This window comes from Protopterus annectens, chromosome 1.part0 (genome assembly GCF_019279795.1).
Source record: "Protopterus annectens isolate FY-2018-M chromosome 1.part0, PAN1.0, whole genome shotgun sequence".
NCBI lineage: Eukaryota > Metazoa > Chordata > Ceratodontiformes > Protopteridae > Protopterus > Protopterus annectens.
In genome coordinates this window covers 865,446,904-865,473,142 of record NC_056725.1, presented here as the reverse complement: position 1 = coordinate 865,473,142, position 26,239 = coordinate 865,446,904, and the positions used below count along the sequence as shown (strand labels likewise).

The 26,239-nt window shown below is 37.0% G+C and overlaps 1 protein-coding gene across 1 annotated transcript in view; it reads right to left on the bottom strand.

Moving 5' to 3' along the window:
- ENPP1 (ectonucleotide pyrophosphatase/phosphodiesterase 1) overlaps window positions 1-26,239 on the bottom strand; it is a 1,288,649-nt gene that overhangs the window by 472,820 nt on the left and 789,590 nt on the right. The window contains exons 12-13 of the mRNA XM_044063702.1: window positions 12,654-12,762; window positions 11,282-11,413 (exon numbers count right to left, since the gene is read on the bottom strand). Of these exons, the coding sequence (XP_043919637.1) occupies window positions 11,282-11,413; window positions 12,654-12,762 (241 nt within the window). The remainder of the gene's footprint in view (window positions 1-11,281; window positions 11,414-12,653; window positions 12,763-26,239) is intronic.

Sequence of the window (26,239 nt, the reverse complement as noted above, 5' to 3'; positions counted from 1 at the left end):
TACTTTGCTATAAAATATGCAATTTATATTGTGAAAGGTTTCATAAAAATACTGTTAAGAACAGAAACCGATTTATTTACAGTTACGTTTATCCATCTTCTTCCCCTCCCCCCAGAGTTCTTCCAAACATTAACAAGATGAAGTGAGGCAAATGCTTTTCAGTTCCCAACAAGTTGAACAAAGTCCACTCTTTCCACTTTTTGTTGTACTGGAGAGTTTATGTAGTCAACAAAGCTAGGCAACAGTGTTGTTTTGAAATGGAAAAACATTTCCTCATAGCATTTTTAACTATCTATATAGCTCTGTCTAGTTGCCATTTAGACTGTGCTATTCGTTTAATGGTCTGTCTAGTTGCCAATTAGACTGTGATATTCTTTTAATTGTCGGGAATATGTTTGAACTCCCATTCTTGTGAAAAGCTGCAAAATTCCTGACATGCAAACCAAGGACTGTTGTCAAATATGATGATATCTGAAATTACATGCCAATAAAATTGCTTTAAAAATTACAGTAACTGAATCTGAGGATGTATTTTGCTTTCGAATAACCTCAAAATACTTTTAAGTAATTTTAAATGCAGATTACATAGTGACAGTCCTTAAACAGAAACAAATTAGAAGGTAATCTGCTCCCTGACCAATCTGGAACCTAACGCAGAAGCGATTCTTCTTTCACATTACATGCATGAAACACACTACAGATGTGTCTGCTTCTTGCAATCATCTTACTATAGAGGATACACCAGGTCAGAACATCTCATCTCATACTCACTATGATACCTGGATAGCATGTTGTTATGCAGCAGACTGAGTACTATTACTTCACTGATTAAAACAACAGACCCTGAAAAATGTTTTCATTATAAAATATGTAGGACATTTGGACTGGAAGTGAAACTTTTTCTTCTCATTAGGCCAACCTGACTGTAACATGTTTATCCTGCAAATTTTCTTCTGACACAGGAAAGTAAGTTACCAGCTAATACTTCCTACGTACTTTCCTTGAGCTGTACTCTGCTAAGCACATCTACAATATGAATCTCTCTCTCCCAGACCTACATGCAATTCTCAAATCAAATAGTTGCAATAGCAACAGCATTCTCTGCAGATGTTATGTTGCTTTATGTAAAGGCTTAAGAAACATACTCTTCAGTGGTTGGTAATCAGCTTACAAACAGTTGTGCCTACCATAAATATTCTCATAGAATTTTTTTACAAATATAAACAGTATCTAAATGCTATATGAGCATATGTAGTCTGAGAATTAGTCAACAATCTGGAACTATAGCCAACAGTTGACCTTGGTGCAGTAGCAGTCCTTCATTGTCAAACTGACATCAGCTTGCAACACCACTGTACTGTCACAGGATCTACCACTTTGTTCTTAGACTGTGAAATTCTACTCTTGTGGCATCTCCCAGTGTCATAATGTGTCTACTCTTGTGGCATCTCCTAGTGTCATAATGTGTCTTTCTCAACTAATTTCCTCAATGCAATCAAAGCTTTTTATAGGTTAGAAATGCACTTGGATAAGTATTGCAATTTGCCCAAAAGCTCAGAACAACATGTCTATCCTGTGGTCTTTCCACTTAAAAAATTACACTCATCTTTTGAAGATCAGATTGAATATCTTGACATGTTAATTTATGTTTGTTGCACCTGATGGATGAAACACACACAGCTAGAATTTGTCAATATTTAGTTTTAAACTGCAGTATCTCAGCTAATTAAGTAATTTTTCAGTCTCATGACATGCATTTTCTTGGTTTCACCTCATATCAGTATGGCATTGGTGATGTTTACATTATCTTCTATACATTCACTGATTTGTGCAACAACTTTTTGAAAGCGCTCAGTGTCAGTTTGGTCTCCATGTTCTTTTTTCCTCTTAGTTAAAGAAGTTTTGTTAGTAATTTTTAAGTTTCTTTGTTTTTTTTTATTTAACTCTGTGGAAAAGTTTAGGTGATTAAGATATTCATATAATATTCTCGGGGATCTGTATTTTCCCAGTGGTGTATTAGCTGCACAAAGCTCTGAACTGTTTGAATCTTGTTTGATTTAGAGGAACCCAGATGAGCATCACACATTGAAAAATATTCTCCCATCACCCACCAGCCATAAGACTTCCATAACTGACTAGCCTAGTTGTTTACTGATGGGGTTGAGAGATGATCAAAGAGCTTATCATCCTGGCAGCAGTCAGGGTTTTTCCTCATGGTCCTAACCCCTTTTCATGTGGCTGACATAAACCTGCAGAAGCAAGGGCCCCCACTGCCTTTCCATGTGGATGTGCAAGTTCCAGTACATGATCCAAGAAGGCTACTATGCAAATATAGCTTGGAAGCACCAAATGCACATCACTGGTTCATACATGACAAGTAGTGTACCCTCTCCAGATACTTGTGTTAAGCTGGCCAAACTGCCTCCCTCCCAGAAAAAGGACAAGGCTGCTGTAGCCACTCACTCCCACCCCCCCTACTACACAGCCCCTCCAGCACCTGAGCTGCTAACCAATCTCTTGTCATCTGGCTCATAGTCAGGACTTTATCTCTCTATGTTAACAAGTTCAGCCATCCACTTAGAAACTCTTAAGTCTAGCCATCATGTAGATAACTTCTTCAACAGTCTTTAGGGGATGGTGTTCCCTCAGAATTACTTTAGTCAGGATTTGTGGATATAGATTTTGACCTTAACAGGTTTAGCTACTGTCACCATACAGTTCATCTACAGAGTGGGCTCAGCTTGTCTCATAATTACAGCTATGTGTTCCATTCAATTTAATTCCTTTTTTTGTCTCAATGCCACAAAAAAAGTCTTTGTGCAGTACTAACTGGCATAATTTCTGGGATTATTGTTACTATACTGATGTAGAATACAACCAAGACCTGAGGGCAGCCAAGCATATTATTCAAACTTATTAAATACAGTAATTCACATTTCTGTATGAACTGGCCTTTACAGACACACACACACATTACATTTCCCATACAGCATTAATGAACTCTACTGATCATTTTTTGGTACTTCTTGGGACATAATTTCACCATTGCAATCTACCAGTCAATTTTATGATTATATTGCATGACTATGTGTGTTGTGTACCTCATAAATACAGAAATTATTACCTTTTAAATCTAAAAATCACTTCCTGAATGAATATGCAATGTGACTGCTCCATGAACACACAAATCATACAATGCTGAAACTTGAGATTCTTTGCCATATGCATCTGCAAATTGTTGGCTTCACTGATTAAATACTACCCTGCTCTAAGACTGCATCTGCACACAGTGTATTAATTTGATCATGCTCAATTCTTCACAAGCCATTCTGCCCACAATATTTTATTACTGTAGAAACATAATCTAAAAAACAAGCTAATAGATTTAATAAAATCAAAGCTTCTTCTGACCTAAAGGTGTTAACGTACAACCACAGTATGGTGGTGATGTAATTTTAGAATTACTTTGAGCACCTTTCAAGCCCAAGTCACTAAATGCACTCTCATTAAAGATCCTACATTTGGCATGGATTTCAAGCTTGAACAAAATGCTTGTTCTATTAATATGCAGTCTCTCTCTCTCTCCCTCACTCTATCTCTCCAGTGTTTATTTTGGTGACAGCACTACTGTACTTCTATAGAAACATATTCACTTCAAACAGACACACACACACACACACACACACACATATATATATATATATATATATATATATATATATATATATATATGCACACCAACTGCATGCACAAACAGTTCTTCCTCTGATTCTGATTTGTATGAGTTTGTGAATAACAAGCAGCATATTTGCATCAGCCACTTCAAAAATAGTCTATGTACTTCTTTCCCCCTTTTGCTTTCACACCATACCTCTCAACTGCCCAGATTTTCACAGACTGTCCAGATTTTTGCCTCATATTTTGGTCTCTTTCTCATACAATTTGTGGTTTTCTTGTAAATCATTAAAGATTAAAGTCACTAAAAAAACACTAAATAATGGCAGACATTTCAGTCTCAGACTTTATATCTTCCAAAAAACACACAATGCAAAACCTGTTATTCTAGCAACTTTATAAGTTAATAGGAGCAATATCTAAAATATGTCCCTGTTTTGGGCCTTGTCCAGATTTTTTTGTACTGAAAGCTTGAGAGGTATGTTTCACACAGTTTTGAGAAATGATTAAATAAGCCACAGTTCTGGCATTCTTTATTTATTAATGGACAATTCATGCCTTCCTGCTTATAAACACACATCATAATAACTTCATGACACCCATGCAGACAGACAATAGAGGTACAACTGATGAATCCTACACAAATGCACTTTATAAGCACTTACACGAGTGCATGAATCATGCTATCCCTAATAGAACCAAGTTGCTATCCTCCAAAAAAAGGAAGCCAATCTGGTGGTCCTCTGCCATAAACAAATTCTACAACAGAAGAAAGAAACTGTTGCAAAAAAGAGTAAAAATCCAATGACTGGAGAAACTCCCTGGTCAACCTCAATAAGAAGCTGAGATCCATCATAAAATCCTCCAAAGCTGGTTACGAAAACAAAATTGCCACTAACTCTAAAGACAACCACAAAGCATTCTATAGCTACATCAAGAATCTCAATGGCAACACTCAGATCAAAGATCAAAATAAAGAAAATTAAGTGTGATGTAAGGGATTATGAAGCGGGTACAGCTTACCCCAAGCCACCACTATCTCAAGGGGATTCAATTGTGAATTAAGTCATTAGAGAAGTATCACAGAATCAGGAACCTAGTGTGGTTGCCCCTTCTAATAATAATAATCAGGCATCAGAACACCAACATAATGAAAATATAGGTTTCATTCAGCGGAGTGAAAGGATAGCATCTTTTAATAACAATAATGGTAATAACAACAGAAATAAATCGAATGAGTGTGTTTTTTCTGGAAATACAAATCAGAGAAATTTTCAAAATCGAGCCTCGAACCCCAAGGGGAGGGCAACCAGGAACAAGAAGAGGAACAAATGGTTATTGCCACAAATCACATGTTGTCTGTAGACAATGACTCTAAATGCAGGATTCTGGTTAATTCAAACAAGGACTTTAAGGTTTTTAATTATTCTGATGTCCCTCTAAGCCCAGAAATGATTGAATTATTAGCTAAAGGGCATACTTTTGTCCCTACTGTCAAACTGGACTTAGCCAACACTCTAATTGACTTGAAACTTTTTACCAGGAAATTGAACCTGTTAGCCTTGATGGGCATAGATATAAATAAGAAAACTGATTATTATGTTGTGAGTGTGTATAATCCACCATTACACCCACTGATTGCATTTTTTGAACAAGTCAGTGAGTTAGACCTACGTAACCTTAAGAATAATAATAATAACATTATTTCATCAGGTCACTCAAGGGGTAATCATCATAATATTAGTAGAGATGACAGACACAACTTAAAGTTCTTGTGTCAAGCCCCAGTGCGTATTATGAAACCGGACAAGGGTGGTGGCTTGGCCATCATGGATATTAATGATTATAATAGAAGAATGTCTGCTATTTTAGACAGTGATACTTATGTGATAGCATCTAGAAATGAATTGAATAGTGCTTATAGAAAAGTAATAGTATTTATAGAAGAACTATACATAGAAGCAAGGATTGACAAAACACTGTATAATTATTTGATTCAACCTGCCCCTAGGATACCAATACTATTTGGTATCCCGAAAGTGCATACATGTATTACTGATCCACCCATGAGACCATTAGTTGATGGCAGGGACAGTATTACATACACATGTGCTAAAGTGGCCGATAACATCTTAAAGAAATATATAACACGTGAAACTCAAATTTCAAAGGACACTTGGTCATTCCTCAAAAATATTAATAAACTTGAGTTCAGAGATGATAATTTATTGGTCACAATTGATGTGAAAGATTTTTATTCATCTATCCCGCACAACGAAGGGCTAGAGTGGGTGGCACATATGTTGAAAATCCTTGAAGCTCCCCAAAGTGAGATCCAACTGGTAGTTGAACTAATTGATACAGTTTTATCTTACAATTATGTCCTATTTAACAATGAAATATACCATCAAAGAGTAGTAGTGGCAATGGGCTCACCATGTGGCGCTAGTGTGGCAAATTTAGTAATGGCATACTGGGAAAGGGAATTTGTGTTAAAAAGCCCAGTATATAAAGAGCAAATACAGATTTATACTCGGTTTTTAGATGACATTTTTATCCTTATCCAGGGTAATATGAATGAAGTAGAAAACATGTTGGATATGTTTCATTCTACCACCACATTTCTGAGATTTACATCTAACTATGATAAGGATAGAATAGCTTATTTGGATGTAGATCTAAGGAAAGATTATGAAGAAAAGGTGTATGTTTCAAAAATCTTTCGAAAAGAGACCTATTCCAACATGTTCCTCCACTACACTAGCTGCCACCCAACTTCCCAGAAAAAATCAGTAGTGAAAGGCCAAACAGAGCCGCAAGGATGACTACTAGAGATATTGAGTTTGAAGCCGAATGTAAACTTTTGAATGCATACTTTTTGCAGAGAGGGTACCCGCACCAGTTAGTTTTAGAGATCACCAAAGAGGTGAAATATAAGAGAATGACGGGTATGTACACCCCAATTTTGAACAATAAGGGTATTAGTGGAATGGAGGGTAGTACAGAAAAACATCCATTTAATCCCTACAGTCTTATTTGTACGTTCAATATGGATTCATATAAGGTTGTTAATATTATTTTGAAAAACTGGGACATCTTGATGAGAGAAAGTAAATTTAGAGGAATTTTTCCCTCAACACCAAAAGTAGTTTTTAGGTGAGGGAATAACTTGAAAGCCATCATAGAATCTAATAGGAATCCACGCACTAGCAGAGAAGGTATGTATAGGTGCAACATGTGTCAACTTTGTAAATATATTGATACAAGAAGTAATTTTACAATACCCAATGACAAATTTACCTCGAATGGGAGATATAACTGTTGTAGTAGACAAGTTGTCTACTTAGCCAAATGCACATTATGCCCAGCTTTCTATATAGGTAAAACCGATAGGAAGCTGGGCGGGAGAATTTATGAACATATATATATAGTGTTAGGAAAAACAAACTAGAAAATTCGTTGGCTAAACACATTAGTGAGAATGTGGGACATCAATTCAAATTCAGGGTTATTGACCAACTGAGGAATGATGGAACGGGTGGTCCAGAGTCATTGAAATTAGAAAGAAATGAACTTCTCTGGCAATTGAGAGTAAATGCATGTCAATACCCAGGGATAAATGAAATGAGTACTATAATGTGTATTTTAAGATTGAAAAATCTAGTTAGATAGACATCAATATTAATTTTATGTTTAATTTGAGTTGTGAGGCGTGTAAATGAACACAGTTTTTTGCCTATTATTGCCTATTTTTACCTATTTTTACTTTTTTATGTATATACTTTTCATACATACATTCTTGGATTTAACCAGTTGAACATACTTCACTGTACATATTTTATATATATAATTTCATTATATATATTTTATTATATATTCTTTGTTACATCTAGTATCGCATATAAAATTGTGTTTTAACTATACTATGACTGACAGTAAGTTAATCAACCAATTAATATATACATTTATTTTTATTTTTATTTTCATATTTATTTCCATATATATATATTTAGTTATTTATTAATTCAGTAATATATATCTTTACATTGTGTCAATGTTCGGATGTTGATATGTTTATGTAATTAGTTTTATTTTATTTTATACCATTGGTATATATATTTTTTTATACCATTGGTATCCTTTTTTACATTTTTACAGATATATTCTATACATTTGGATTGTCTGACACAGATATACATATATACATATATTTATTCATTCATAATTTTTCTTGGAGTGGTTACATATATATTTTAGCTTTAATTGAAGTGATTTTTAATTGGAGTCTAAGCACAATTGTTTGTATGATACTGTCTGCCTTTAAATTTTAATTTGATTATCATGTGATAGGTATAATGGTGTATATAAGTCACCTGTTTTAATATTTTATCGTAAGGTTTCTGAAGAAGTTAAGCTATTTGCATTGACGAAAAGTGGATTTCATTTTTGTACACTTAAAAGGAGTATTAAAGCACTTTATGTTTCTGAGTGCCTCGTTTCATATCTAGTGTGGAGCATTAAGGATTCGTGACTTTTGGTGTTTGGAGTTACTAAATATACAGAACCAACTGATATTGCCAACATCCTGGCAGATAGGTTCAGTGCTAACTTTACCTCCCTCTCACCCCCTAGAAGGCCCATCTCTACACCGGAAGAATGCAAAGTTCCTGTAACTGCACAGGTAAAAAACACACTATCCAAAGCCAAGAACACAGCATCCATGGGACCTGACAATACCCCATGCTGCGTTCTACACAAACTACAGAATGAAGTGGCACCCTACCTAATTGGTTGATTACCAATGTCTTTGTTTATGAGTTCCATGGCCTTGCAGACCAGGCTTGTCAGGCTAATGAGGCGGTAGTTCCCAGGGTCTGTCATGGCTCCCCCTTTGTGGAGTGGGATAACCGTTGCAGTGCACCATAAAGTGGGCACAAAGCCTGACGAGCCTGGTCTGCAAGGCCATGGAACTCATAAACAAAGACATTGGTAATCTCCAAACTCTGGGCCCTACCCAGTTCGGGTTTGTAAAAGGCAGATCATGTCTCCTAAACCTGACTGACTTCCTTGAAGCGGTCACCAAAGCCATATATGAGGGTAAGGTGGTTCACACAGCTTATCTAGATCTCGCCAAGGCTTTCAACACCATCCCCCACTCTGGAATTATAGATAAGCTCAGTAAACTATATATAAATCCCTATGTCACAAGATGGGTTGCCGAATGGCTCATGGACAGAACCCACACTGACAGACTCCAAATCCGACTTCAGACCAGTGACAAGTAGAGTACCACAGGGTTCAGTCCTGGGTCCTCTCCTGTTTGGTATCTACTTCTCTGAAGTACAGGCTAACACAGAAGGTCTTTGGCTAACAAAGTCTGCAGATGACTGCAAACTTGGAGCCATAATCGAAACTCCTAACAATGTGGACATACTACAAAAGGGCCTCACTGAGACAGATGCCTGGTGTCAAAGCCATGGCCTGAAGCTCAATGCCAAAAAGTGTATTGTCATCCCCTTTGGTAAAAACTCTGTACCCATAAACTACCACATAAGTGGTAGTCTACGTAATGCCGAAAGTGTGATAAGAGACCTTGGGACACAGGTGGACAGTAGTCTCTCCTTTGATAATCACATCGCCACAGTGGTCAGAAAATCCTTCTATGTCGCTCACCTCATCACAAAAGGTTTCTTATCCAGAAAAAAAGAGGTCATTGTTCCCCTCTACTCATCACTCATTAGACACATTATAGAGTACAACGTGTCTTTTGGTATGTACCTCACAAGACATCTACAACAAATGGAAAGGCCACAGAAATACCTCACAAAGAGCATTACTGGCCACAAACAGATGCCCTATGCAGACCGTCTCAAAAAACTCCAGATTTTCTCAGTCGCATATCGCCTACTCAGAGGTGATCTCTGCCTAACATACAAAGCTATGTCAAACCCAGAGCTGTTGGACATGCTCCACTTAAAGAAATCCCACTCCCTCTGAGCTACATGCTGTAGGGATCTAAACCTTGTCACCACAATAAACAGAACATGCTGGAGGGATAGATTTCTGTCCCAGAGACTTCCCATACTCTGGAACAGACTACCTATGTCAAACAGAGCTCCTCATTAGCACTCTTCAAGAAAAATCTTGATGATTGGATGGGTAATAGGAAATTCACCTTAGGGATCACTTCTGTGGCTCTGCTCGACAGGGGCACAGGAAAATAATTTTATTGGGTGGCGAAAGCCAGGGTACCTTTTTGGCTAGGCTTATACAGGCCCTAGGGCTACTAGCCTAGTACCTACCTATGAACCTATGTTCAAATGAAACTCTTATTTCTACATGCACTGTTGTGATGATGTGTTCTAGCATACCCTTTTATTGTCATGCATTTTGTCTTCTCTTTCATTATATGTGCAAAAAGACTTTTTTGCTATAATTTATCCCATTTTTGCTTCATTTTAATTTCACACACATCCAGATCCTCTACAAGCTCCTTCCTGTGAATTGTTACTAATTCTTCGGCCCTACATACATTTATAGCTTTATACAGTGTTAAGTCAGATTCTGACAAAACTTTATTCCCGTGTTATCATTCTATCTGCAAGCAATTGTGCAGCTCTACAAACTCAGAGTCTTCAGCTTAAAGTCAAAACCCAGTCACACAGGCTTCAACAGACTCTTTTAAATGATAACTATGTGGAACAATTTTAATTTAAAGGTTAACAGTAAAGTCAGTGCTAGGATGGATGTCATGACAAAAATATCACTGGACATAAAAGGATAACAGTTGCCAAAGCAAAAAGTTGTTGAAGAGCCCAGGATTAACCACAATATCTGAATATATGAATGAAACCATTCATTGCTCATATGAGATGCTTTAATATAAGTTTAGGATGAGCTGTGCCATTTTGTCATTTTGTTGGCTTGGTCTAGTGGATTTCTGCTCATTTAAGTGCTCTTGGCATTTCAACACTATGTTTTTTCCTTGATTGCTAGATTCTGTTTTCAGTTTTTTTTTTCTTTTTGATGATTTCATCAGTGGGTTTGTTGTTTAAACTTAAGAACTTCATCAGGTAGTGGTTTTGGCCATCAATGGTAGTAGCATGGTGTGCCTTACCGCTGGCTGAAACTCAATCTGCTGACAACTTAATGTAATACTCAGTTCTGCTCTCACACTATGCAAAATATAGGGCTTTTCTGAACTATGTGGACTTTACAACAAGTAAAGACACACATGAGCCCATCTAGATGTGTCTGTAATGACAACTGCCAGAAAAAAGGGCTACAGGACATCCAACAATGCAAGTTAGCATTATGGATAGTTAATACTTAAAGTGGTACCATCCTACTTATATACATTTTGCCAGCAACCTTCTAAAGAGTTGCAGCATTTATTTAACTCCCTTTCTTTAGAATTTCAATGTTTTGTTGACATTAACCAATATCCTCTGTTTATTTCAACATGACCTCCCTAAGATGAATGCCCAAAAGTATGACTGCAAATTACTCACTCACTTCAGTACAAATTAATTTAACAAATAATGGACCAAATGAATGTGTTGCTCAATAAAGAATGAGACAGTAAGTTCAGTTACTGCATACTTACATGTAAAATACTTATCTGGCGAATCCTTGGGTCTTATCCGAACAGATGGTCCAGCTTTTGCATAAAGTTCGTCTACACTATCGAGGTAGTTCTCCAAATACTCAAATTTCTTACATGAACATTTTTCCATTCCTGCAGGACACCAAAAGGGCATATAACATATTAGGATGCAAGTAGCTCCAATTGAAATAAAAAAAAACTCTACTGATGTTCTGAAATATATTTAAACAGACTTGAATTCCTTTAAAATGAGCTGCAAGATACAACTAAAAATCAAGTATAATTAGGCCAATAATGTATAATTGGTTATGAAGTTATAAACATATGGAAAAATTAGACATTTTTTTCTCAAAGCCCTGTGTACATTATATACAACCTTAACAACAGTGGTCCATGGTAGGAGTGGCAGAAACTGAGGGAAGGATTAGGAAGACTGAAGATGTTTTGTTCCTGGAATATCAGAAGAGGCCGTCAAATAACTATAAAGACAGGCCATGAGGCAATGTCAAGTGAAATAATTTTGCTGTGATCACACAGTACATTACAGTAAAAGTTGTTCTGAAATTTGAGAAATCCTCAAAGGCACAAAATAGTCATTAAACTGAAAATGAGTTTAGTGCTTTTATTCTTTTATTAAGAACTTCCTCAGAAGTTCTTAATAAAAGAATAAAAATACTAAACTCATTTTTGGTTTACTGCCTATTTTGTGCCTTTGAGGATTTCTCAAGTGTTTTTTGTTTTTGGCCACTTTTTTGTTTTAGTTTGTTCTGAAATTTACATTGCAAGCAAGCTGCTAATAAAGTTACAAATGTATTTTTATGGAACAGCTCTTTGGGTGACATTATAGCAATGTCACACATCCCTGGATGAATCAGAGAGACTTTAATTTTAAAACATGCAACCTGCTGAAAATGTTACAGATTCAGAAATTTCCAGTGGGAAATCCAGCAGATAAAAAAATGTTTGTTACATAGTGCATTCATGTCTAAAGGTTGAAGTCTGTTTATTTTACAGTCCATCTGAATGTCACTAAATGTTTTCTTTTTTCAGCAGCACAGCAGCCTTACAAACGTTTGCATCTGAAATGTGTGAGATGTGTGAAAATGCACAGAGCACTCTAGCAATAAAGTGTCCGCATACACACATACAAGCATTGTATATATGTTATCAAATTCTACATAGTAGCATTTATTTGCATTTGAAATATGTCAGCAGACAGTTGTGCCTTTCTACACCCACACATTATGCAGAATTTCCATTTTAAGCATGCTTCCCTTGCCCTCCATCTTCCCAACTGTGTGCCTGAGTGAATAAAAAATAACAAAGCTCCCAAAATGAGTGCAAAAGATACAGAATTGCAAGTTTTGATTACCATGATCTGACAGAAGAATAAGATTTACACATTTGTCCAGTTTCATTTCTTTAAGGCCATCCATCAACATTCCTACCATGTTGTCCACTCTTTGTAATGCCTCAATTACCTACAAATTAAATGTAAATTGTATCAGATGTCAAAGTAGCAGATGCAACAATCAAAAATATAACAGTCCACAGCTTATTCTTGTTTTAGACACCATCTCACAATAGCACATGGTTCAATTTTTCATAATGTCATCCTCCTGCCATAAGCAAGTAATATAACAACAGTTTATATTTCCAAGGCTATCACGGCACAGTTCTATGAGCTGCAGTGGCTACTCCCAAAAAACTGAAAGGGGTGTGCACTCAGGCTTAAAAAGGTCTGTCTGAAGGGTGGGATTAAACTCTTAGACTCTTGGACGGAATCAAAAGGTCCTGACGATTGGGTTATGATTCTGCTATGTTAAGAAATGGAATTGCAAAAAATGGATATTACTTTATTTGAAAAAGTATCAGCAGAACAACGTGAAAAGGCTCTGTAAATGTTAGATTTACTCAATGGATAAAAGCAAACATAAAACAGTATAGCAGCTGTCATATTAATTAATGATTATTCTTTTATACCTCTGAAGTGCTGGTCAACACATGTACAATAGTGTATTATAACACAAAATGCCACAATAACATCAGAGTCAGACAGCTCGGCTTCTATGTGGTAACCAAAATCCGGTGAACCCTACATAAGAAATAGCTGCTGTGGTAAGTGCTGTGAACATGTTGCTATTACATAGGCTACAACATCAAGCATAGTCCTTGTGTGTGCATCTCTGTTACTGGCCTATATATGAAACAGCAGTGTTTATTCTGTCCAGAGATTCCTCAAAGATCATCTGGTTGCATCCAACTGACCAAACAGAACATTTGGTTACATTACAGTATAACTTATCCCATGGTCTGGTGATCTTGAAATTAGTTATAAAAATACAAAGTGTCAAAATTAAAGCTCCAGTCAGAAAATAGACCATATTGTTTATTCATTAGGCTGCATCCAACCAAATGTTCATCAATGACCTGGAATTCCACGGACCAAATTATATATGGTACAACACCTAGTCCATTTAAAGAGCTTGAAGGGCAATGACCGAACTAGTAGCACCCACTATGATACCCACTTGCACACCAATTCTACCTGAAAATGAAATAAGAACATGCTACAGACTTTTTCCATACTGTCAGAGTGTACACTGCCAATGCGTGTGGCAAACATCTCCATTAGATCCAATAAATATATACTGCTGTGAAAAGTACAACAATGAAAGATGATAAATGCCATGCCGTTCCTGCCTGTCTGAATAGAAGAGGTAAACATACTGTGATGAAATCATCAGATATAGTTGTTTCTATAATCCAGGAACATGAGTGACAAAGTGTACATTACTCTAATGCAGATTGTCAAATATTTATTTATTTAACAAACAAAACACCAACTTGGCAGAGCAGCCAGCCTTAGAAATGACGGTGGCAATGGGATGCTGAAAATAAGATTTAATAAAATATTTTACAATAACAAATATTGACAGAAGTGCTTCCATCCATACAAACAATAGGACTTCATCAAAACTAACTATTGCCCATTATTTCGCCCTTATAAACCTTCATAGGCAGAGAAACCATTTCTTCCAATTAAAAATCATTCAAGTAAACATTCAATTAAAAATTAAAATGCATAACCCTAAAAAGACATATGCAGCCCTTACACAACAGTCTTACTAAGCAAAAAATACAAAGTATTGGAAACTAATCTCAAACATACATTACTCTGATGTACGTTGGTCATTGGTTACTAATGCACACGTTCACTGGTTATCTCAATACCAGCACCTCTTTTTTTGTCCTTTATATTACAATTTCTCCCGCAAAAAAAATTAGATATTTGGATGTTTTGTTGGAAAAAGTTTTCAATTTGAAAAGGTTAAAGTCCAGGCTATATCGTAAACCTACCTATTCTAATAGCTATTTGCACTTTGAAATCTGCCATCCATTTAAGCAAAAATGTGGTCTGGTCAAATTATGCATTTAGCCAGGATAGTTTCTGATGACAGAGACTAAGCAGTTGAAGTAAAGTTTTTGAAGTCTATGCTACAGGAAAGAAGATAACCCATTGGCGTGCCTGACGATGTTAATACTGGTAGGAAGTCTAGGTTCCTTCCCATTCTAGGAAATGGGTTACCCATAAACAAGCAGAGGTTGTCTGACAAACTGCAAAATAACAAGGATGAGGCAAATTTTAGTAACAACGTGATATTAAAGTACTCAGAAGAAAGTTCCATCATTATTAATTTAGTTAAAGCTAATTGGAAAATCTTTGAGGAAAACCCCACATTAAGGGAAATGGCAGAAAGTGCCCCCTGTTTTACCTTTAAAAGGTGTGTTAATTTAAAGGAAAAAAATGGAAAAAAGCACCAAAACTTAGTCCGACTGTTAATGAGTCCAATAAGGACACCAGAAAATGTGGTGCCTGCAATCAATGCAGCTATATTTATAAAGGTGAGATCATTTGTTTGCCTAATAGAAGGTTCACCTTTCATATTAAGGGGAGTTTCAATTGTAACAGATTTGGACTACTTTATTTAGCCTTTTCTGATGCTTGTTATTCCTTTTACATTGGGAAAACTCTGTAGAAGACTATATGAACACATCTACAATATAAAATAGAAGAATGAGGCTACTGTAGTATATTGGCACAAAGTCTCATGCGTAGAAAATAAGGGATTTTATTTTTTTTGTTTAGGAGCAGGTGCCCTGTAATCCTAGGGGTGGCCGATAGGGATGTATCACTGAGTACAAAGAACTACCATGGCAACTGCATTTAAATGCTAGTGACAAACCTGGCCTAAATGATGTAACATCTATTATAGCTGATTGTTACTACGTATATCTCTCTAAAGCCCGGCAGTTAATTATTGGCAGCACATGCAATGTAGCAATCTAACTGTTACTTAACCTCTTATTTCTTCCCTATCCCCACCCGATGATTCTCCTAAATCTAGCTAACTGGCCTCTATGTCATTTATTTTTTCCAGCTGTGTCCCCTCAAAAACTCAACCTATCCAACACCTATCTGGCCAGTTGTTACCCTGATGATTTCTGACCAATGCTAAAGTGGGTCCAGTGCATAAAACAGTGAAACAGCACAATGACATCACCATCTAAGTATGTGCTTGTGCTCCAAGCAATTGGTGTAGCCTTTTTTAATGTACACTGTAAACCCATAGTGAGCATGCTGTCAGAGATACCCAGCAGTTTATCCCTTCTTTTCAGCCTTTTCTCCCTGTACCTCTCGCTGGGTGTATTCGCATCTCCCATTCCCACTCAGCCCCTACTGTCCTTCTACACTTTCCATCACCCCCTTCTATGTCTGCATTGTTAAAGCCTTAGCATAGCCATTCATAAAGTTTTAAATTCAAACGTATATAATCTCTGCTAGACTCTCTACACTAATTGGACTGCAAATTATAGAAACTTGTAATCAGTGCTACGAGATATTGCAGAAGTAGCATTCTTTCTCTATGTTGTTGTTGTCTTTCGGCTTTTCCCGGTTAGGGGTCACCACAGCGGAACTCCGGTCCGCTAATGATTGGCAGTAGATTTTCACGAACGCCAAGATGCCAGTTCGACGTTCAACCTTAAACGAAGGCACGCCCATTTACGCATGTCTTTCGAATGCCCACCCAACTGCGGGGAGGACATGCAGACTCCACACAGAAGGCACTCCCCGCACTCCAGCCGAGAATCGAACGGGAGAACCTCTTGCTGTGAGGCAACAATGCTACCGCTGCATCCTTTCTCTATATGCTACTTCATTTTTACACTTTACAACTTTACCTTAGCTGCAAGGGTACATCCTCCAACTGGTTCAAAGTGTCTGGCTGATTGTTTCTGTTTGGCAAGGATTTTACATGGGGTTAGCCCTGCTTCACTCGGGCTCACTCTGCTCCTCTACCCTACCCCCATTTCCACCCACCCCTAAGTCCATTAGGTTTACACCTACACACACACTACACCCCTTCTACCACCAGCCAACCACAGACAACTCGCCCTAGTCTTTAGACTACCTCATACTTCTACCCTACCCATTTACAACCACTATGTCTCTGTCCTTCTCCCTAACAAATACACTACTATTCCTGTACCTTCTCTACCTCATACATAACTTCACCTCCCTTCACACATTCACTATCAAACACCTCCACTCACCTACTCTCCCCCTCTGTCCTTCACCAACAGTTACACACACACACACACACACACACACACATATATATATATATGCTGAAATTAGCTCACATCTCTACAACACACCTACCAGTCTCCTCCTACCATTTAAACACTTACACACTCACAGTAACAATCCTTTTACTCCCAGTTATATAAAACTGACCAACAAACTCAAAAAAATACTTCTATACAATATAACACAAATTAAACTCCAGAGTGATATCCACCCCAACCCAGGTCCAAACTCCTACTCCCCACCTAGCCTAGCTGCTGCCCCTCCCTGCCCTCCTCGTACCCCTAAGAACCACACTATTAACCACCATCCCCTCCCTCACTTCCAAAAAACAATACTGACCTTCTCTTCATCAACTTTAACCTCCATAGTTTTGTAAACAAAATTACTGACTTCCATGCTACTCTCAACACCTACTTACCAGACATTGCTATAATTGCAGAAACTTGGTTAAAGCTCAATATTAAAGACAAAGACATAATTACTACTGGTTATAACATCATAAGATTAGGCAGACCAAACAAAAGAGGTGGTGGGGTTGCCATTATGTATAAAGACACACTCAAAACTGGAACAATTGAGCTCTGCCCCTCCTGACCTACCTAACTCGGAAATTCTAACCACACACCTAGCAATAAACCCTAACAAAACCATTATTATCATAACCACCTACCCCCCACCCAGGGAATAACCTTCCCACCACTGAAAACCTACTCTCATGGGCATCTTCTAACTTTAACCAAGAAACTATTATCCTTGGTGACTTCAACCTAGATTGACACTCCTGCAGCTCCATAAAGCCCTCCAACTTCCTAAACTTTCCAACTTCAACCAAACTATATCCTATCCAACCCAGATAGATAAACACTCAAAAAAGAAACCCAAACTTGATTGGATACTAACTAACAAACCCAACCTAAGTTACTAAGCAGTCTGCCTCCTAGACACCCTCAGTGACCACTCACCTACCTTCCTATACAGAAAACGAGTCCAGACACAAACCAGCACAATATATAAGTTTATCCAAAACAAGAAAAATTTCTCCCCTCCACTTTCAACCTACTACTTCAACAAAATAACTGGTCCCCTCTTAAAAACTTCCCACTTGATCAGGCTGTACAGTACTTCAAGAATACCTTTCTAAAAACACTAGATAACTTAGCACCAGCAAGAAAAACAAGAGCTAAACCTAAACATATACCCTGGCTAACAAAAGATACCAAATCACTACTGAAAGATAGAGACAGGGCATGGGTAACTTACCACACCACCAAAGAAAAAACAAACCTCATAACATATCAACAGCTCTGAAACCAGGCTAAGAAACAAATAAAATCAGACAAGCAAAACTACTTCTTATCATGTCAACAAATCCACCAAAACAACCCCAAAACATTTTGGCAAAACATTAACAATCTTCTCAACCCAGGATTTTCCCCAACCCTCCCCCCACCAGACACCTCTAATGGAACTGACCCAATAGCTACACAATTTAACACCCACTTTATAAACACCATCTCATCACTTCTTGAAAATTAGACTAATGAGCCTCTCACAGTTCCCTCTCCCTGTTCTGATTCCCTCAACCCCTTCTCATTCACCCCACTCCAGACTAGCTACATAAAAACACTCCTTTCCAAACTCAGGACCTGCTGTCTACCAGCAGACCAACTACCCAATGAATTCCTAAAAATTGCTACCCCTTCAATTGCCTATCCCATATCAATCCTGATCAACTGATCAATCACAGAAAAATATGTCCCCTACCTGTGGAAAGTATCACACATCATTCCCTTACACAAAGTTGGTCCTTCCAAAGAAGTAAAACTACCGACCCATAGCCATCCTCTCACCACTAGCTAAAATCTTAGAAAAATGCATTCACTCCCAATTCATTACCCACCTTATCAGTCATAACCTCCTCTCCTCCACTCAGCATGGCTTTAGGCCAAAACATAGTACCAGCACTGCCATATTGTCCTTTACCAACACCATCCAAGGCCTCATAAATGAAGGCCAGATTGTCTCCTCCATATTCCTGGATATTTCAAAAGCTTTTGACACCTTTTCCCACCAAATCATGCCAAACAAGCTGTCAACCTATGGCCTCAATACATCTGCCCTGACCTGGTTCCATAGTTATCTCACTTACCGTCAGCAAGCCACCAAATGGGAAAACACCCTTTCCCCCCTTCTCTCCATCTCTGTTGGAGTACCCCAAGGATCCATACTTGTCCCCCTGCTTTTTACAGTTTTTACTAACAACCTCTCAACAGCTACCCAACTAGCCTCTATAGTACAGTACGCCGAAGACTCCACACTTATTTCTCAGCCTCAATCCTCCAGGAACTGCTAACAAAAATGTAAATATCTTTCCAGGATATAAAAAAATCTCTCTCTAACCGTCAACTAATACACAACCCAAACAAAACCAAATTAAAAGTTTCAATTATAACAAACCCACAACATGTCAGTCCCCACTATCAATTCTTTCTACAAACAGAACCAAAATAGAATCCACTAGCCAAGCCAAACTTCTAGGGGACACAATTGATGAAAACCTAAGGTTTGATAGTCACATCTCACTCACCATCAAAAAGTCCCCTCCAAACTAGGCACCCTATACAGAGTCAAACCTTACCTTACAGAAAGTGCTAGACTAGCCACTGCCTCATCACAGCTATTTTCCACCCTCCTCTATAGATCCCAAGTATTTACCAATTTACATAAATCGGAACTAAAAAATCTAGAATCCTGCTACAACAACATTGCTAAATTTGCTACAGGCCACTCTTACAGAACCCACCACTGTTCAATACTCTCTTAACTCAACTGGTTAGAACTCCCTAACCTTCTAACTTTAAACCAACTGTCCATAGCCCACAAAATAATTCACCAACCAAACACCTGCCCTGCACTGACTAACTTAATCCAACCCAATCAAAATCCTAGATCACTTAGATCCTCTAATAAATTAATGTTAATGACCACCCAACCCCACAACACACAAGGAACCTCCCTCTACTCCTATAAAAGTGCCAAACTCTGGAACTCTCTTCCCCAACCTAAAGCTAAAAACCCTAGCTATCAGGAGTCCAAACATCTCCTTAAGGATTATCAAGCAAAACACTGGCTCTCCTCCTGCCATACTCCTGGCTAGTCAACCTGTCTCCAACCAACTCTCTCTTAACCACCCCCTCCCCTTCCTCCCTAAACCAGCTCACACACCACAGCTACTGTGTTATATATGCACATGGCTTACCTGGTTCTACACTCTGTCAAATAAACTAAACTGATTACATCCTATGCAATCAAATATTCACACATCAAAACAGTACTGCCACTGCTCACATGAAATATGACAACATGATCATACTACTGTTATGTAAACTGTATTTCTAATCAAACTATTATTATATTCACTGTTAATATATCTCATACTTACTAATTTTTAATACTGTTATTTGATTAGATTACTAGGCCTTATATACTTTGTACATATTTTTAGTATTGATATTGTTGTGCGGATTGTTAATTTTGCTCTACTGTATGTCAGGAGTTTTTCTCCCCGGGCCTCCGCTGAAAATGGGACTCGTGCCCAGTTGGACATTACCCGGTAAACAAACAATATAAATAAATTAAAAAAAATAAATAAGTGTACTAATATTGAGGGCAAGTTGTAAAACACACTGAACAACTGGTGCAAACTATTGACTCTTTAGTTAGGGTCATTAAATAGTATGTGTTTTGCACACAGACTATAAGAATGCTATTGGTCTGGTACTATGTATTGTGCTTTTACATTTCCATTAGCATTATCTCGCTATTTTTTAATAATATGTTTATTTATTTATGGTGCCTCAATTTAATGTCTATAATTTGTTTTTTGATAATGTGATCCATTCAATTCTTTTTTAAAAAAAAAAAAAAAGATTTTTTTAAAGGTTTTTAGGGTATGTTTAGATTTTAGTTTCCAATACTTTGTAATTTTTGCTTAGCAAGACTATTGTGTAAGGGCTACTATGTATTTTTAAGGTTATGTCATTTAAATTTTTTAACTGAATGTTTAATTGAATGATTTTTAATTGGAAAGAATGGTTTCCCCACTAATGAAGGTTTATAAGGGTGAAACAATGGGCAATAATTAGTTCTGATGAAGTACAATTATTTGCATGGATGAAAGTGCTTATCAATATTTGTTATTTGTTATTGTAAAATATTATATTAAATTTTATTTTCAACATCCCATTTCCGCTGTCATTTCTAAAGATGTCTGCTTTGCCAAGTTGGTGTTTTCTTTGTTGTATTTTGGTCATTGGGTGATACGTTTGTGGTTCTTATTTATTTTATTTATTTATTTATTTATGCTCTAACCAGATAAGTAAACTGGTCCAAAAAAACATTGTCCATTATGATCTGGGCCAGTAGGGTAAGGACAATTACAAACAAATTACAGACTACCTATAAGAAATATTACATATAGGTACAGTACAAACAGCAGCAAGCTGTTACATCAATATTACATAATTACAGTGAACTATATGCTATTTCAGTGAATTATAAGCTGCAGAAGAAAATTAACAATACATTAAATATAAGTATTAACCTTGACTAATCCAAATGCATTGCTACCACATGGAATGGTACGAGTTGTTACTTCTCCAGATTGCTAAAAAAAGAATCACATTTGATAGTGCAGCACCATATATGACTTACCACCTATGGTTTCCTCCTCCTTTAAAAATGGGTGTGTTTTCTAAGAATAAATTCATTTTGGTCTGAAGAAGCACAGGTTGCGAAAGTGCTCACCTTTGTAATAAAGCTCTTGTGGAATATTTTACTTGGAATTTTATTTGCTTTCGTGCCTCCATGGTGTATTAGTGATTGGAACTTTTTGTTTTCGCTTGAACTGTTTGAGGTATTTGTTCCAACACTTTAACAGCAGGGCTTTTTCTCTTTTATTACTCTTTCTACATGTAGTGAGAGATTAAGAGTACATTGGCTCAGAGGTGGTTTTCAGGCGAGAGCAGCCCCAATTACCCCTCCACACACACACACACACACACACACACACACACACACACACACACACACACATTTTTGGCGGGACCATGCACATGAGCATTTGGATTCATCCTTGTTTAAGGCCAATTCAAACTTAAAATCCAGCAATATCCATATCCACCAATAACAGACACTTGATGGTGTACATCTCAAATGTCCAAATAAGATTAAAAAAATGGTAACACTATGGTATTCTAACCTGCTTTATAGAAAGTAACATCAGTCCAGTAAAAACAAACTGACTGTTTAACTTGACTATGACAGTAGGGTAAACAAGTCTCTTTCACAAATAGTCCCCATACTTAGTAATCATAGCACCTCAGATGTTTGATTGTGCAAAACTAACTAATGGATGCAATAATGTATTTTGAGTTTGTTTCATGCAAACACATACTAGCCCAAGTAGTCCAATAGATAATACACACTAGTATTCACATAAATGCATACTACACCTGCAAAGCCTGACTGTTTAAGCAAACATCAAGAAAATAAGTTACTTTCATCAACAGATATCCCCATACTCACTCAGCAGTTACAGCCACTTTGCTTTGCATACATCATCTGATTGTGGTAAAAAAGGTGTAATATCACTCAGCCTCTTAGAGCAAGAATCAGGGCAAAGCCAAAAACTAATGAGGGAAAAAGAACCAGAATCAGGGACAGATTTTAAATATATATATATATATAGGCACTTTTCTGTTAAACATCTACCACACATTTTAGGAGCTGTATTGGCAGCTTTTGGCTTATTTCTTCCCCGATACTACATGTTCTGTTTCCCAAACTGTTTACTGTTATCTTCTCTAAAGTGTTGTCCCCCTTGCCGTAAATCTCTGTTGGTGATGCCTCCTGCTTACAGTTAAGAGAGGCTGTCACCCAGTCCCCATGGATATGATGGTTACGATCAAAGCTGCTTTCAACGTAAAGTGTAGGTCATCTGCAAATCAGACAGATGACATGGCTTTCAAGTCATGTATTAAGTAGTACTGAACCTTTGCAATTACAGCCTACCCTTGTGTGCAGGTGCCAGGTTGACATTTCCTGCCATATTTCTTTTCCCGAGCTGCAGTCCCACTATATCGGCTCGATGACCAGTAACCTAGGTCAGATTTAACAGCTAATCATCTCAGCTGACACATCTTCTGCCCATGACCACTCAAGACTGATTATGACAGATGAATGGCCACTGCTGTGTGTTCCCCCTGGACTCATCCTTAACATGCCTCTGGACCCTTCTCCCACTCCCTAGTCAGACACCCCACTGCAGGTGTTTGGTGGCTATCACTGAAAAGGCAAACGTAGGTACGACACAAAAAGGCAGGCAACACAGAGAAAAAGGGAGCATTCATCATCTGTGTATGACAGAGTAGGAAGCTGATCAAGAAATAAGCCAGAATCAGGCAATACAGCTCCTAAAATGCATGGTAGGAGTTTAACCCTAAATATATATATATATATATATATATATATATATATATACATATGTATGCATGTATATATGTATATATATATATATATATATATATATATATATATATATATATATATATATATATATATATATATATATACATACATATATATATATATGTATATATATATGCGTGAATATATATATATATATATATATATATATATATATATATGTATATATATATATATATATATATATATATATATATATATATATATACACACACAGACACACACACATATTAGCATGCATTTTCTGAAGAACATGAAGTCAAAAACTCAGTGATTTGCCAGACAACTACACTTTTATGAGGAACAGATCAAAATATATCAAAGTAATGGGCATTCTACAAAATCAACGGTAGTTTCACCTTGGTTTCATACAAACAGTACCCAAAGCTTATTTCAGACAAATGTGCACTAACCCTGTAAATCCAATATATAAGCTGAGTAAATGATAAGAAGAAAAGTCGCTTTCATGCACAGCCAGCCCCCTCCCCATTTAGTGACTGTAATCCTCAATGATTTGGCAGGAAACAAGAAATGTTATGATCCACAGACCAAAAAAGCATGAAGCAAAGTTAGGGACAACCTGCAAATCATATACAGTTTCACACAAACAACTCAAAGACATTAAATATTACAGCTTATTACAAGCGCACAACAGTCATGCAATGATATACTGTAAGCTGGCAAATAATAGGGTAACTTGCAGATCACAAATTTTAGACAAAAACAAGGACAGTCTGTGAAATCATGAATAGTTTTAAATTTGTTTCACACAAAGATTGGTCAAATTCCCGTTTCACACAAATTCACATCAGATATTAATGCTAGACATTAAACAGAGTGTATCATGTTGCCTTCATCTGCAGCACAGCCAGCCCACATCTGGCTGTCTGCAGCATATTAAAAAGGAGTAAATATTCCTGTTTATTTCATAAAAATGCAAAAATGCACACTAGCTTTTAATGCCTGACTTCAAACTGAACAAATGAAGACAGCAAGTTGCTTTCATTCACAACACAGCTACGCCCTTAATCTCATTGCCTGCCAGAACACTGAAGCAAAAAAAAAAAGAATAAATATTCCAGTCTGTTTCACAAACGTGAATAGTAGCTGCTAAAGTAAGCAAATGAAGAAAGCAAGTTGCTTTCATAGACCGCACAACTGGCTACCCCCAAAAAGACAGAATAAATATTCTAATTTATTTCACACAAATGTACACTAGTGTTGCCCCTTAATGCCAGAATTTAACCAGAGCAAATAATGGCAGAATATTACTTTCATCCACAGTACTGCTAGCCACCCCATCTAGTTGCCTGCCAGCATATTAAAAACACTGAGAGTAAATACTCCAATATATTTAAAAAAATAACAATAGCTCCTAATACTAGATATTAAATTGAGCAAATGAAGATGGCAAGTTGCTTTCATCTACAGCACATTTAGCCAAATATTCCAATTTCAAATGCATACTAACCCTTAATGACAGACTTTAAACTGAGGAAATGAAGACAGCTAGCTACTTTTATCCACAGCACAGCTAACTTCCCCCAAAAAGAGAACAAATATTCCAATTTATTTCACACAAATGCACACTAGCCCTCAATGCCAGGTTTTAACATGAACAAATGAAGAGTGCAAATTACTTTCTTCCACAGCACAGATTGCCCTCTCCATTCCAAAAAAACAACATGGCTGCACATCAGCATTTGAAAAAATACTTGCCATCAAATCAGCAACCAACTAATGCCCTTAGCAAGCCAGTTACACTTTTTAATAAATGCATGGGCTGTCTACTGGGTTCCTATTAAAAGACCAATGATGTATTCTTTTGAATGCATCTTGGTCGAACTTAAAAGACTGAAAAGGCAAAATAGCGAAGCGGCTTTTAAGCAAATTCTTTCTCTGGGAAAGAATTTGCTTGGCTGCTTCGTTACTTTGCCATTTTCGGCACTGTAGTGCAGTCTCGGAGTTTGTATATTTAAGTAGGGGGTGTTTGCCAGGCAAAGTCACCCATATAATGTAATGTTTAAAGTGTTTTGTTTTTTATTTTATTTTTTTTTTTTGTTGGAACAGCGATTTTTTCCCTTGGAAAAAAATCGCTGTTCTGGCAGTTCGACATTGTAAGCTTTCACTTACATAGGGTCAATTAATCACCGTTCGCTTTTTTAAGCATTCGGTGATCTGATATAGACCCTGTCTACTCACGGATGTTCCAATGATTCACGATATAGCAACAAAGTTGTAGCACTTTAGATAAGGTCGGTGTAGATGCGGGCATTTGTTTATATTTTTTAGTAAAGAAACATTTCTTTACATAAAAAATAAATAAAAAGTGCTAGAGATGAATACTTTCACCAGCCCTTGCTGCACATGCATAAATGAGAGGCATCAAGAGCATATATAGGAGAATACAAACTGTGTCTTGTCATTAACATCTTTCTTATTAAAGAAAAGAGATTTAGTTTTTTAAGTGATTAATCGCTTATTTTCAACACATAAACTAACTAAAATGTGTTAGCTTGTGTGCTGAACATAACAAACATTTAAAATAAAAGTTATTTTCTTGGCTGATCATGAGGGTCCCTGAGCTGATCATGAGGGTCCCTGAGCTCTGGGCTCCAAAAAAGTTCACATCACCCTTATTCTAATTCAACACTGTCTGTATATTGCTTTAGATGGTCTGGGTCCCCTCTAACCCCAGTGAAATGATATGTGATTTGTTTGGCCTCCTTGGTCAAATATCATTATTCCATGTGTATACT